At 46.7% G+C, this 13317-nt stretch overlaps 1 protein-coding gene across 2 annotated transcripts in view; it reads left to right on the top strand.

The window, feature by feature from the left end:
- Positions 1-12967, top strand: part of LOC138747921 (synaptosomal-associated protein 25-like) — a 46061-nt gene extending 33094 nt beyond the window's left edge. Inside the window, exons 5-8 of one of the 2 annotated variants that reach the window (XM_069907570.1) lie at positions 333-450; positions 4043-4177; positions 7565-7709; positions 10965-12967. In XM_069907570.1, the coding sequence (XP_069763671.1) occupies positions 333-450; positions 4043-4177; positions 7565-7709; positions 10965-11033 (467 nt within the window). In that variant the 3' untranslated portion in view covers positions 11034-12967. Of the gene's footprint in view, positions 1-332; positions 451-780; positions 899-4042; positions 4178-7564; positions 7710-10964 lie in introns of both variants that reach the window. The other variant, XM_069907569.1, reaches the window with a different exon arrangement.
- Positions 12968-13317: the final 350 nt, after the last annotated feature.

Raw genomic sequence — 13317 nt, forward strand, 5'->3', positions numbered from 1 at the left:
CATGGACCTGTTGGACCAAAGGGCCTGTTTCTATGCTGTAAAACACTATTATGTCTCCGGCAAATGCAAACAGGAGGAATCACATAAAATATGAGATTACTGTTCGTGGGCCCGATCATCCTTGGGCGAGTCCATGTGTCCAAAGATGAAATCCCGCGCCAGATTTGTAAATAAGACTGTAGCCACATATCCACAGAAGTTCACACTGATGAGGTGCAAGGAGTTATTTTCCCCCCACCAGCTGCACTTTCCACCATGTCTCTTTGTAACATCAACCCCGACCACTTTATTTCCTCTCTTGAACTCAACTCCTTTGCTTCTGTTCTAACTAGAACAACTTGAGCGTGTTGAGGAGGGGATGGACCAGATCAACCAGGACATGAAGGAAGCAGAGAAAAATTTGTCGGACATGGCAAAGTGCTGTGGCCTTTGCGTCTGTCCCTGCGCCAAGTAGGTACCCGGCAGTGAACAGGCACTTCCGGGCTGACACTGGGTGGATTGAGTCAGGCTCCTGTGTCCGTGTCTTGCTGGATCTTTCTTGCTTTTCCTTCACTTAATGTCTGTTTCTGTCAAGGGTTGAGGGAATCCCACACTGATTGGGAATGGTTACAAAGCATAATGCCGGGGGATACAATCTCCAATTGCTTAAGAATTCCCCTACGAGGGCCTGTACCCATTGAGAAGGCCCGGCTCAATCCCAATCAGTTTGGGGGGGTTCTCCGACCCCCTTGCTTGTGTGTTGTCATTTGTCTGTGGAAAATAACTATCTTCCTCATTCAGAGCAATTGGAGAGGATTGAAGAGGGAATGGATCAGATCAATAAAGACATGAAAGAAGCAGAAAAAAATCTGTCGGATCTGGGCAAATGCTGTGGCCTTTGTTCCTGCCCCTGCAATAAGTAGGTGCCAAATGCTGGCCCCGGAGGCCATCTGCCTGCCTGCATGCTGCTTGCTGAGAAATTACCATCTCAACTCCTAGACCACCTGCTGTAGGGCCTGACATCGCTGCCTCCAAACTTGGAGTCGCTCCTCCCATGTTCCCGAAAGATTTGTCACCATTTTATTTTGGGAAGGGGTGAAACGTTGATGCCCTGGGAGGTGTGGTAGAACAGAGAGACCCAAGGGTGCCTTGTTCCATGAAAGCGGCGACACGGGGAGTTGGCGTTTGGTGCACTTGCCTTCATTAGTCAGGGTACGAGTACAAAAGGCGGCGCATCCTGCTACAGCTGTACCAGTCATGGTAAGACCAACTGTGTGCAGTTCTGGCCTCTCGACTGAAGAAGAGATGTAATTAAGCTGGAAAGGTAGTGGGGTTACTGATGGTTCGGACTCCAGGCCGTGTGGCTGCGGGAGAGCAAGAGGCGAATCCACAGACACTCGGTGTCTTGGGGGGGGGGGGTGGGGGGTGGGAACTCTCTTTTGCTTCTCTTTGCCTGTAAGGGATGCTGGGCAATTTCTGCCGACTGTGAATCTTGGTCCGCTTTAAGGTAGACTAAAGGAGATTTCGTGTAATATTACATTTTCTGTTTTATTACATGACAATAAAATAATCTTGAAGATTCATGAGAATGTAACAGGGACTGGTGGTCTTGAATTATGTGGACAGGCTGGATAAAGTGGGATTTTCTCGCTGGAAGGTAGGAGGATGGGGGGCAGGGGGATGGATCCTTGTCAAGGTAACATAGAAGGGACGTAGAAAAGGTAAATAGACTTTTTCCCCAGGAATATAGAGAGGGCATAGATTTAAGGGGAAGATATTGGTTGCCTCAAATTGTCAACATTATACTGAACATTGGGTGTAAATATGGCTGTACAGTTAGTGTAGTGGTTAATATAACACTATTACAGCGCCAGCCAATGGAGTTCAAATCAGGTACTGTCTAAGAAGTTGTACATTCTACGTGGGTTTCCTCCACGTACTCCCACCCAATCAACACATACAGGGGTTGTAGGTCAATTGGGTGGCTCAGGCTCGTGGGCCGGAAAGGGCCTGCAACTGTGATGTGTGTCTAAATTTAAAATTTTTAATCAACTCACTTCTCTCTGTAAAGCTCCTTGTCCATCTGGAAAGTGCCAAGATTCAGGAGCTGTGGTTTCGGTTTGAGGAGTGAGGATGGGGCTGGAAATCGGCTCAAATGTGGCAGGGGTGTGTTTATGAGGTTGGCGAAGGCCAGGAAATGTCTGAGTTCTCGAGCTCCATGAACACAGTGATTTCACAGGTCCTCAGCCAGTTTGTTGTGGGAACGGCCAAACCATAGGACAGTGGTTCTCAACCTTTTTCTTTCCACCCACAGCCCACTTTAAGTAATCCCTAAGCCATAGATGCTCTGTGATTAGTAAGGGATTGCTTAAGGTGGGATGTGGGTGGAAAGAAAACGGTTGAAAACCACTGCCGTAGAGTGTGGGAACAGTAGGTTGTTAACAAGGCAAGCATTATACATACCAAACTTTTCACATAGGCAGTATTTGGAGGTGACTTTCTGAATCAGGTCCTTTTGAGAAGGAAACTAAATGTTAGACGAATTGGGTTATATTGAGATGTTTGCAATGACGTTTAGTTGAGTCCCACTGAGTGGGAAACTCCACTTGCATTTCCTGCACTAATGGAGTGTCTCACAGGACAGATGTGGAGCCGGTGACAACTTCTGCCAGTTGCTGGTAATTAAAATAAGTTTATTTTGTTCCAGTAACAGTTGGTTGCTGTGGAGTGCCTTGGAGAACTTGAGTTTGTGCAAATGTAGGCATCTTCATTTTGAAGTATGCTGTTGAAGAAATCGATAGAAATGAAGGACAATCTATAAAGACATTGAATTACCTTTATTAATAAGCCGGTCTTGTCAGCCCTACTACAGTCGCAGCACTGTCAGGCATGATGTGACAAAGAACAACTTGATTTGGATGCGAGAGTGGACAGGCATGGCAAGGAGAGTGAAAATCAGAAATTACTGTCATGAACAAGTCACAAAATTCGTTGTTTTGCAGCATCGTATATAACTTTTATATAAACCACCTTACCAAAATACTGCACGAAAAGTCAAAGTGAGGCTGTATCTTTGGTTCATTGATCCTTCAGGAATCTGATGGCGGAGGGGAAGAACCTGTCCTTGTGCCGCTGGGTGTTCGTCTTTAGGCTCCTGTACCTTTTCTCTGATGGTAGCAGAGTGAAGAGGGTACGGCCTGGGTGGAGGGGGTCTTTGAAGATAGAGGCATCACCTCATGTCGATATCCTCTATGGAGTGGAGTCTGGTGCCCGTGATGTCGCAGGCCTGAGTTAACAACCCTCTGGATGTTTTTCTTGTCCTGAGCGTTGGTGCCTCTGTTCCAGGCAGTGATGCAACCAGGCAGGATGCTCTCCAACTGGAGAAGTTTTCGAGAATCTTCGGTGACAGACCAGATCTCCTCAAACTCCTCACAAAGAACAAACTGTTTAGGATGTGTGAGTGGAAAGGCTTCACAAAGAGAGTGGCTGATTATAGTTTGCATACACTGTGGTTGTAGTTTAATACACAATAGTGCTGGAGAAACTCCGCAGGTCACGCAGCGTTCTTTATGACCAGCGAGGGCCTGAGCCCTTCGTCAAGGTACGAGCAAAAATGCAGACAGGCTCCTGAATAAAATGGTGGGGTGGGAGCAGGAGCATGGGCCCCAAAGCAAGAGGTTACAGGTGGATGTGGATGAGAAGGCAGAAGGGAAAAATGTTGGACGTGACGGGGAGGGGGTTGATGGTTCTCTGAATGAAAAGAGAAGGGGGTGGAGAACTGGAGAAAGGGAGACAGAGGGATAAGGAAAGGAAGAAGGGGTTTAACGGAAACCGGAGAAGTCACTGTTGAGGCCATTCAGTGGGAGAGTGCCCAGATGGAATATTAGGTATGGTTCCTGCAGTTTGCAGGTGTCCTTGGTGTGGCAGTGCATGAGGGAGCAGCTAATCATTGTGTCTGCGTCTTGTGTTGTCAGCTAACCCGTGGCTAGAGTTGAAGCACTGGCTTCAAACGGTGCTGACTTGTGAACAGCAGCTCTTTGAACTTTGTCTCTCCTCCTTTAAGATTAAAGAGCTTTGAGGCAGGAGGAGCCTACAAGAAGGTGTGGGGAAATAACCAGGACGGCGTGGTGGCCAGCCAGCCGGCACGAGTGATGGATGACAGGGAGCAGATGGCCATGAGCGGTGGCTACATCCGGAGGTAAATGCCTTGTTCCGGGAAGTTCAAGCCTTCTGACTTTTCGTGGGATCCAGGATCACTCAGCACTCTTTCCAAAACCAGAGGGTATCCTGTACACTACCTGGTTTAGATGATTTAGACCGGCTGTCCTCAACTTTTCTTGGCTAAGCCCCCCCCCCCAGAACACTGCTCAAAGGTTTATGAGCCCCCTTCCAGCATTAGGTACTTCTGTCCGACTGACTACAGAATGCGTGAGGTGAGAGGAAATCGAGGCTTTTACTTAAATGTGCTGTTGGGGGGGGGGGGGTGGGAGGGAGAGAGAGAGACAGAATGCCCCTGTTGAGAATGGCTACTTTAGACCATCACTAACTCATTTTACACATTGATGGTTATGCCATGGTCCTCCCCTGGCTTTTGCGACCACAGCAGCTTGATCATGTACAGCACAGAGGGTCCACAGTGAATTAAACATGCACTTTGATGACTGTGAGCGACGGCTTTGTCAGGAGTTAAGATACCGTATAAGACCCACCTTTTTCCCAAATATTTGCTCAAAAATATTCCCCCGGGCCTTGCATGCGAAGTTTAAATTTCACCTGCCGCCCACATTGGGGGATGGCGAGCTGTTAGACAGAGAACCGGCCTCCTGTTCGCAGGCTGTAGTTTCCTGGCGGGCCCCGTGCGTGGGTCCTGTTTGCCGGCCACAGTTTCCCGGTGGGTCCTGTTTGCCAGCCGCAGTTCCCCAGTGGATCCCATGCGCAGTGGGCGCTGAAGATTGCTGGGGAGAAGTGGTGGCCTGACCTGGGCCTGGTGGCAGATGAGCCGGTCACTGTGCTGGGTGGTGTTCACCGTGGACAGCGCTGTGGCTGTGCTGCTGCTTCGGCAGAGAGCTGCAGAGCCACGGATGACCAAAGGAGCGTGGTCTCTGTGAAGGTGCAGAGGGGGTGCGGCATTTGTTGCTGAGAGAGGCTCCATGTAGTGTTAAAAGTGATCTGATGTATGAAATTAAACTGCTTTATTTTGGTGTTTTCCAGTGGCTTATGCAGGTGGGTCAAGGAATTGAGAGACAATTACCCATAAATGCTCAAAAATTCTTAAGATTCCCTGTTGCTTATATGCCTTGGGTCTCATGTGATGTAAATATGGTAGTTTGGAAGGAGTGCTGGGGGTGGGAGATATGAGTGATGCCCACAGGAGGAGATGGTCAATGGAGAAAGACTGGTGGGTTGGGGTAGAAACTGGACATTGTAAAACAGTTCTGGAATCCAAGCCTGACTCTTGGGATCAGTCATCCATCTGCCAGCAGTTGGGAAAGACCCTTCTGGGGATGACCGCAAACTATGGCAGGGTCCAAAGGTGACATGAAGGTTACTGGTACCTCAGAATTGTCCGAGAATCCTGGGGAAATGAGATGGCATCAAGGATAGAATGACCTCTACAAAGAAATGTGTACTAAAAGCCCCATTATCTAGAATTCAAGCATCTGGCAAAAAAAAGTGGAAAATTAATAGGTAAAAAAAATAGGAAAGTTTAACATCGACACGCCCTAAGGGTCAGTTCGCCAATCACTCAACACTCACTCTCAAGCAACCAGAAAATTAACTTACCCGGCATCTACCAATCCCCAGAGGTGCTGGATACTGGGGGTTTCACTGTAGTTTGCACCTGGTGAAGGGAGTCATAGGGTGTCACAGCACAGAGTAAAGCCCAGCATGTCCAGCTGAATTACTGACACTCCTGCTTAAGTCCCACTCCATCTCTGGCCCATTACACTGGTCAACAATTTTTTTCCAAAAGGTTTGGCTTCCTGAAAAAATATTGGGGATTATGACGGACAACTTCAAGCTGAACACCAAGATCATTTCAGATTTGCTGCATCACATAGGAAGTTGGAGAATCATTAAATTAACTTTTTATTGAATTTAGCGCGTTTAATCGCTGACACATTGCATTGGTTCAACTGACCTAAAAATATTTTGCCGTTGATTTTCGTTTGTACTCAGCATCTGATGCCTCTCTTGCCAGTGCCCGACAATAGTCGGCTGGCATTGATGGATTCCAGTTGCCCTCATACAGCTTTTCCGTGGTTGCAGTGTCCTGGTGAAACCTTTCACCATGTTCATCACTGACGGCGCCAAGATCAGCGGGGAAGACGTCTTGAGTGCGAATGGAGAAAATGAATTTTCAATGACGTTGCATTGAAGTAGACTTAAAATATGATAGGAAATCACAAAAAAATAGCTTGTATATATAAAATAAAATTGTGGTTACATGTTGGGAACATTTTAAGGTGATTTTTGTGATTAATAGTCCAAAATCCAGGAAGTAAAATCTTCATTGTCAAGTGTAATTTCCACTCTCTCACATGGCTTGGTTATGAAATATGGCAGGATTGAAAGACTGGTTAAAACTAAAGTCCGAAATCTGTTTCTGCTGGAACGACAGTTCACGTGGGATGAACTTGAAACTGTGCAGAAGGCTGTTTGAGATTTCGGCTCAGTCAGGAACCACAGGGAAGAGTTTAGCGCTCAGCCAATCGCAATTGCGGTAAATAGAGCCAATGAGATAGGACCGCTGTCGCAGACATAGTTACAGCTTTGGAACTTATAAACTAACATAGTCTCCATAAATAACTGTCACCTGTAACTCTTCTGCTCGTTGTTCCCCTGGGGTAATGTCTTATGTGTGAAATGATCATCTTAGATGTGATCAATTCAATTCAAATGTTACCAGTCTGGTTTTAAGTTCAAGTTTATTTATCAACCAATGGCACAAATAGAACCCGACGAAAGAGCATTCCCCGGGCCACGGTGCAAAATCACATATAGACATAAAACACATACAGACAAATGATACATATACAGTAAAAAAAAACTGTATCCGGCACCTAAGAGGATTGGTAGATGCTAGATAATTTGCTGGTTGTTTGAGATTGTGCATTGCGTGATTGGCAAATGAACAGCTGGTGGGGGCGGGGGGAGGGGGGTGTGGGGAGACGGCGATTTTAAACTTGTGGATTTTTTACCTAGTTCTTTTCTGTGATTATTTTGCCGGTTGCTTGAATTCCTGATAATGGAGATTTTACTGTACATGTCTAATATACATATTAAAAATAAATATTGTTAATAAATAGTAGAGTTGATTTAGCAGGCACACAGCAGGCTTCACTGCCCGTGGGAAGAAGCTGTTCCTCAGCCTGGAAGATCTGGCTTCTGTTTCTCTTTCCTGAAATTTCAATTGGAGACACTGAAATTGACCTCATTGAAAATCCAGGAGTGAACTTGTCTCTGTTTATTATAGATGGGATTTCTGACCTTGCCTTGAGTTGGGCATAATTTGGGTGAGGGTAGAGGTGTACGTGGATTGTACCCAGTTTGACCTCAGCTCATGAGAATTTTCTGACCTCAGGGTCACAGACGACGCTCAGGAAAACGAGATGGAGGAAAACCTGGACCAGGTGGGCAGCATCATCGGTAACCTGCGGCACATGGCGCTTGACATGGGCAACGAGATCAGCTCCCAGAATGCCCAGATCGACAGGATCGTCACCAAGGTGAGAGTACAAAGTCTTCACGAGATTGGGCGATGACTTCACTGAACCTCACTTGTGAAGTGCCGCCAGTATTTTCTGTATTTGTAATTGAGTGTAGCAAGGGTTGGCATGGATGTGGCAGCTTCAAAATGGGATTAATAACTGCTCCTCGAGGGCAATATTCCCTCTGATTTTTAGTGGCCAACGTGCTCAAAAACCTTGTGTTGTTCAATTTTTTTTCCCTATAACAAAAGTCTGTCTACACTGAATGCTTGTGCAGATGTAAACTTGAAATTGTTTCAAGATAACTGTGGCCCAGCCCCTCTCTCATGGCAAATAAAAGAGTGTTTGCATGTTTTAATCTAATGGAACACCGTCCAAATCTGATTTACTTGCCAATTAATGCTTCAATAAGTCAAGTTTCCAAATATCATCCCACTAGCAATTTCTCCAGCAACTTTCCCATCACGGCAATACAGATAACTCCAGTTTCCAAATCATACATAAATATTCCTCACAGCTGGACTTTCATGAGCTTTCAGAGCAGCCGTTTCCACCATTCAACTTCAAACAAACTTTCAGTTCTTTTGCGCTTCACGCCCTTCGCTTCTTCAACATAGTGAATCAGTATCTTCAATTAAAAACTCAGCAAGCTACCTACGGAATTTGAAACCTGTAGACTTGGCGTCACTATCCGCCAAACATGGCTGCAGCCGGGCTGCCACTGTTCACACCAGATCAGGAAAGGTGAGATGGAAATGTGGTATTTGAGAAACCGACTAACTAGTTAACAGAAAGTTAGCTAAGAGATTATTTTCAATAAGTGTAATTGTTAATGACGATGTTATTTCAGGCCACTCCCCTTTTGTGCGCGCCGGTAGCAAAACGTGTGCGCGTCCGCAGCTTAGAGGGCTTGAGGTAGCTAAGCGTTGAGCAGGATGGTCTTCGCCAAATAGTGCGGGGCTCCGTAGTCTTCAGAGAAGAGCTGACAGTGCAACACTCCCTCAGCCTTGCCCCAATACCAGGTAGATCATGTGCTCCTTGAAGCTGATATCCAAACAATAACAAACTCATTGGAAGATCCAAATTTCCAGATGCCTTGTCAGATGTATTTTCCACCATTCTGAGGAAAAATCAGTTGTAAAATTATCTGCAAGAAAAACTGAGTGTTATTCCACTCTGAGAAGCCTAGACAGAGTGGACAGTGAAAACATTATGCAGGTCAAACACAACTTTATGTAGCAAAGATGAAGATACATAACTGACGTTTCGGGCTTGAATCCTTCATCAAGGTGTGAGCAAAATGTCGGCAAAATAGTGGTGGGGAGAGGGATGGGGGGAAGAGCACAGTCCGGCAGGTTGGAGGTAATGAGGGAGGGAGGGCACACCAGCAGGGAGTGCTCTGTGAATTGAGAGGGAAGGGGGTAGAGAGCTGGAGGAAAGGAGACGGGGATGGGGAAAAGAGGGGGAACATGGAGTAAGCTAGCAGAAACCGGAGAAGTTGATGTAAGTTTAAAAAAAAAAAAAAAATAGGGTGGGCAGCCCACACCTTTATCCCCAGAGAGACAGTGGGAGAGGATGTCTGGATAAGGTGGGGGGGTGGTGGGGAGGAGGGTTTGGGAGAGACGACAGGGTCAGAGTAGCGGATGCCTGGGATGCATTACCAGGGGTGGTGGTGGAGCCTGGTACAATAGGGACATTTAAAATACTCGTAGACAGGCATCTGGAAGCAAGAAAAATAGAGGCTTATGGGTATGAGGTAGGGAAGGTTGAGATTGTTTATGTAGGTCAACACAATATTGTGGGCCCAAGGGCCTGTACTGAGCTGTAATATTCAATGTTCTATTTGAAATAAAACATCACTTATACCAAACCTTCTAAGGTCATTTGAACTTTTCAAAGAATAGGCCCTCTGACCCACCGTTCTGAATCAGTGGTGCTCAATCTATTTCTTTCCACCCACATCCCACTTTAAGTCATCTCTTTGCCATCGGTGCTCTGTGATTAGTAAGGGATTGCTTAAGGTGGGATGTGGGAGGGAAGGGAAGGTTGAGAATCACTGCTCTAGACCCAATTGTTACTGAAATATTTTGCTTGAGGAAAAATTGTCATTGGACCATTCCCTTTGGAGTTCTGAAACCGTGCACATAACGAGTCAATGAGGGACGATTAAAACTTTTTCTTCCCACTTTAAGCAACCTCTTACTAATCACAGAGCAACGATAGCAGAGGGATTACTGAAAGTGGGATGTGAATGAAAAGAAAAAGGTTGAGAACCACTGTTCTAAATGGCCCAGGCTGCCCTTCCACTTCTGGGCCAGTTCCCTCTCAACCCTGAGTTCCCTGATCTTTCAAAGTAAACAGGAAGTCTGCAAACGTTGGGATCCAAAGCAGAACTGAAGTGTGCAGGAGAAACTCAGCAGGTCGCACGGTAATCGTCGTTCTTTCCAAGTGAAGCAACTCTTCACCTGTGAATCTGTAGGCGTTGCCTACTGCATCCGGTGCTCCCTTTGTGGCCTCCTCTACGTCGTCCATGACTGGATGCAGACTGGGAGACCTGTCCACTGAGCACCTTCGCTCTGTCCGCTGCACTAGCAAGGGCCTCCTAGTGGCCACCCACTTCAATTCCACAGCCCATTGACACACTGACATAGCTGTCCATGGCCTCATGAACTGCCAGGTTGAGGGCACACACAAAATGGTGAAGCCACACCTTGTGTTCCATTTCACGCACCAGACGGCATCAATAGAGACTTCCCCATATCCACGTATGAAGCTACGTGATTGATTTAATTTAATGTGGTAACATACTCCAAACTGCTGCCATCAGGAAAGAGATATCAGGGTCACAAGACTCACACCACCAGGTTCAGGAAGAGCTGCTATCCCCCTACTATCAGACTTCTCAATGACAAACTCAATCAGGGACTCATTTTAGGACTCTCACTTTTGCACTTTATTGATTTTTTTTATACCCCCCTCTCTGCAGTGCACAGTCAAATATTTACAATTTTTTGTTTACATGAGTACAGTTCTTGCACTACCGATGAGCGGTAATTCTGCCGCGCCTGCAGGAAACAGAATCTCGGGGTGGTATGTGATGTCATGTACGTACTCCGACAGTAAAACTAAACGAAAGCGGGGGAAGGTGGACATGAGTTAACTATCACAAGAGGAGCGAGCCGAGGTTTTGATGAGATCTGAAAGACCCAGGAGCAGGGAAAGGGTCGAGTACATCCAGGTGCCTTGCACTAAACTCTGCATTGTTCTTTCCAGGGGGACATGAATAAAGCCCGCATCGATGAAGCCAACAAGCACGCTAACAAGATGCTAGAGAGTGGCTGAAGGCAGACACCAACTTCGCCCACCCTGCCATTTCCATCCATCCATCCACTGCAGCATCTACAAGGTCCAGGATGAAGGTGCCCCTGTGCTGTGATAGGAAGCCACAAGGTTTAATATCTCTGTACATTAAAATTTATTTTATAATTTTTCAGTGTAGCGAAATGTTCCAGTTGTGGAAAGTGTATTTTTTTAAATGTGGGTTTGTAATTATCACCTGTTCAAAGAGTTGGCCGTGTATTTAGTTTTTTAAATATTTATACATGTCAGCACTGTTCTGTTTCTATGTAATCTTGTGATAAATGTGTGCATTGCTAAATGGAAAATGAGATTGGTGTGCTTGTCCAGTTGCACCTCAACAAACACAAGCCAGGACCAGTCACCCTCTCTAATCCGAGGCCTTTAACCTCAGACTTTGCCGCTGGTAACCTTGGTATCTGGCACCTATGGGGGATTGGTATATGGAGGAGAACTGAACTTTCTGGTTGCTTGAGATTGTGTGGGTGCATGGATTAGCAGACTAAATGCTACCAGCTGCCAATTTTATACCTACATTCTTTTTTACCTATTTATTTTGTGCAATATTTTTACCAATTGCTTGAGGCTACTTGCACACACACACACTCACACACACACACCTCTCTGACATAATCTCCTGCTTGGTATCCCTATCAGTTGAATGTGTTTATGCCATCTACACCCCAGAGATTTGGGAGCAAGATTTGGTGCCTACCCTGTCCTCTTAGTGTGCTCCTGGTTCTGGCGGTGGGGATTCACTAGAGTCAGGTTTCCAGAAGAAGAAATGGCCCCTTTAAGAAATGTTCCAGTGTTAGAATCTCTCTGAGAACAGTTAATTGCAGCAAACTAATTCTTAAAATAACAAAACCGCAGTAAAAAGGTCACTGGGCACAAAATGCTTTACCCCTCAGCCAATCCCTGCTCCACTTCCAGACAGTGGTTTGAACCTTTGGGAATTGAAGGCGACTCTTTATTACCATGGGGAGAGAGGCACGGTCTCTTTCAGTGCGTGTCGACTTGTGGGGTCACTGTTACTAATGGGAGGGATGACTACCCTGCAAACTAGTCAGGAACTGAGCCCTGAACTGCTCCAGCCCAAACATACGCCTTGGCCCCCAGCCCTGCATGCAGCCGGTGAACAAGTGGCTGCATCTGTCCCCCTCCCTCCCCCAACAACTACACATGCCCCTTTTCCCCCCCCCCCCACTGTATTGTCTGTCTTGATGTCAGCAGGCAGCTTGTGGCACCCCCCCACAGCTTGGAGATCTGCTGTTTCTCCACCTACCAAGGCTGAACGTTTGTCGACGGTGCATGTCAGTGTTCCTGCCTGTCGCCCCCTTCTGATGCTCACTCACCCAGAGTCATGCCACCATCCTCACTGCCCGTATTCACTCGATTCATGCCAACTTACTCTGAGCAGACCTAAACGTTAGAGTTTGTCTGAGTGCTCCACCTGATTCTTTCTCCATCTCTTCTTCATCATTGAGTATCTTTTCCTCACCTGTTTCCGAGCTCACTCTCTCCTGTGTGGTTCTGCTGTGAACCCTATGGCCCACCCTAGAGAATTCTGGCACTTGGAGGGTTAATTCGTGGCTGCAAATTGGCATCCATGCACTGGCATCCCAAGGTGCACTTTGTGACCAAAGATGGCTGCCTCTTTGAGAGTCTGGGGATGATCCCTCGATTCACTTTCAACTCCACAATAAGATATAATGAAACACTGGGTCCAAGAAAATTTTTACTCTCTGCTAGTTTAGTGCTACGAGAAGGATCAACTCCGAGAAGCCCAGTTGCAGTACGTAGAGCACTATGGGGGAGTATGGGTTTGTATAGTACTTTTAAAAGGATGCGTACCTAAAACCAAGAGAGGCAGCTGGAGACCACAGGTGCTGGAATATGAAGGCAAACACAATCTGTTGGAAGAGCTCAGCTGTTCGTGCAGCGTCTGGGGGCGGGGGGGGGGGGGGTGACAAATAGAGTGAAACACGAAAGTCTGTAGCCCCTGTGATTGTAGAAATGTTGGAGGAGCTCAGCAGGTCCTGCAGCGTCCATAGGAGGGATAACCAACCAGTGTTCCGGGTCTGAGCCCGTCTTCAAGGTGTGAGTAACAACCAGGCAGGCGCCTGAGTTAAAAGGCAGGGGAGAGGGAAAGAAAGGGCAGGGGGAGGAGTACAGACAAAAGGACTTGCCAGTGATTGGAGATGGATGGGAGGATAGGAGAGAGTTGGGGGGGGGGGGAAGACGATGAAATGTTTTGGCCGTTCCTTTC

Source organism: Narcine bancroftii, chromosome 13 (assembly GCF_036971445.1).
Source record: "Narcine bancroftii isolate sNarBan1 chromosome 13, sNarBan1.hap1, whole genome shotgun sequence".
Classification (NCBI taxonomy): Eukaryota; Metazoa; Chordata; class Chondrichthyes; order Torpediniformes; family Narcinidae; genus Narcine; species Narcine bancroftii.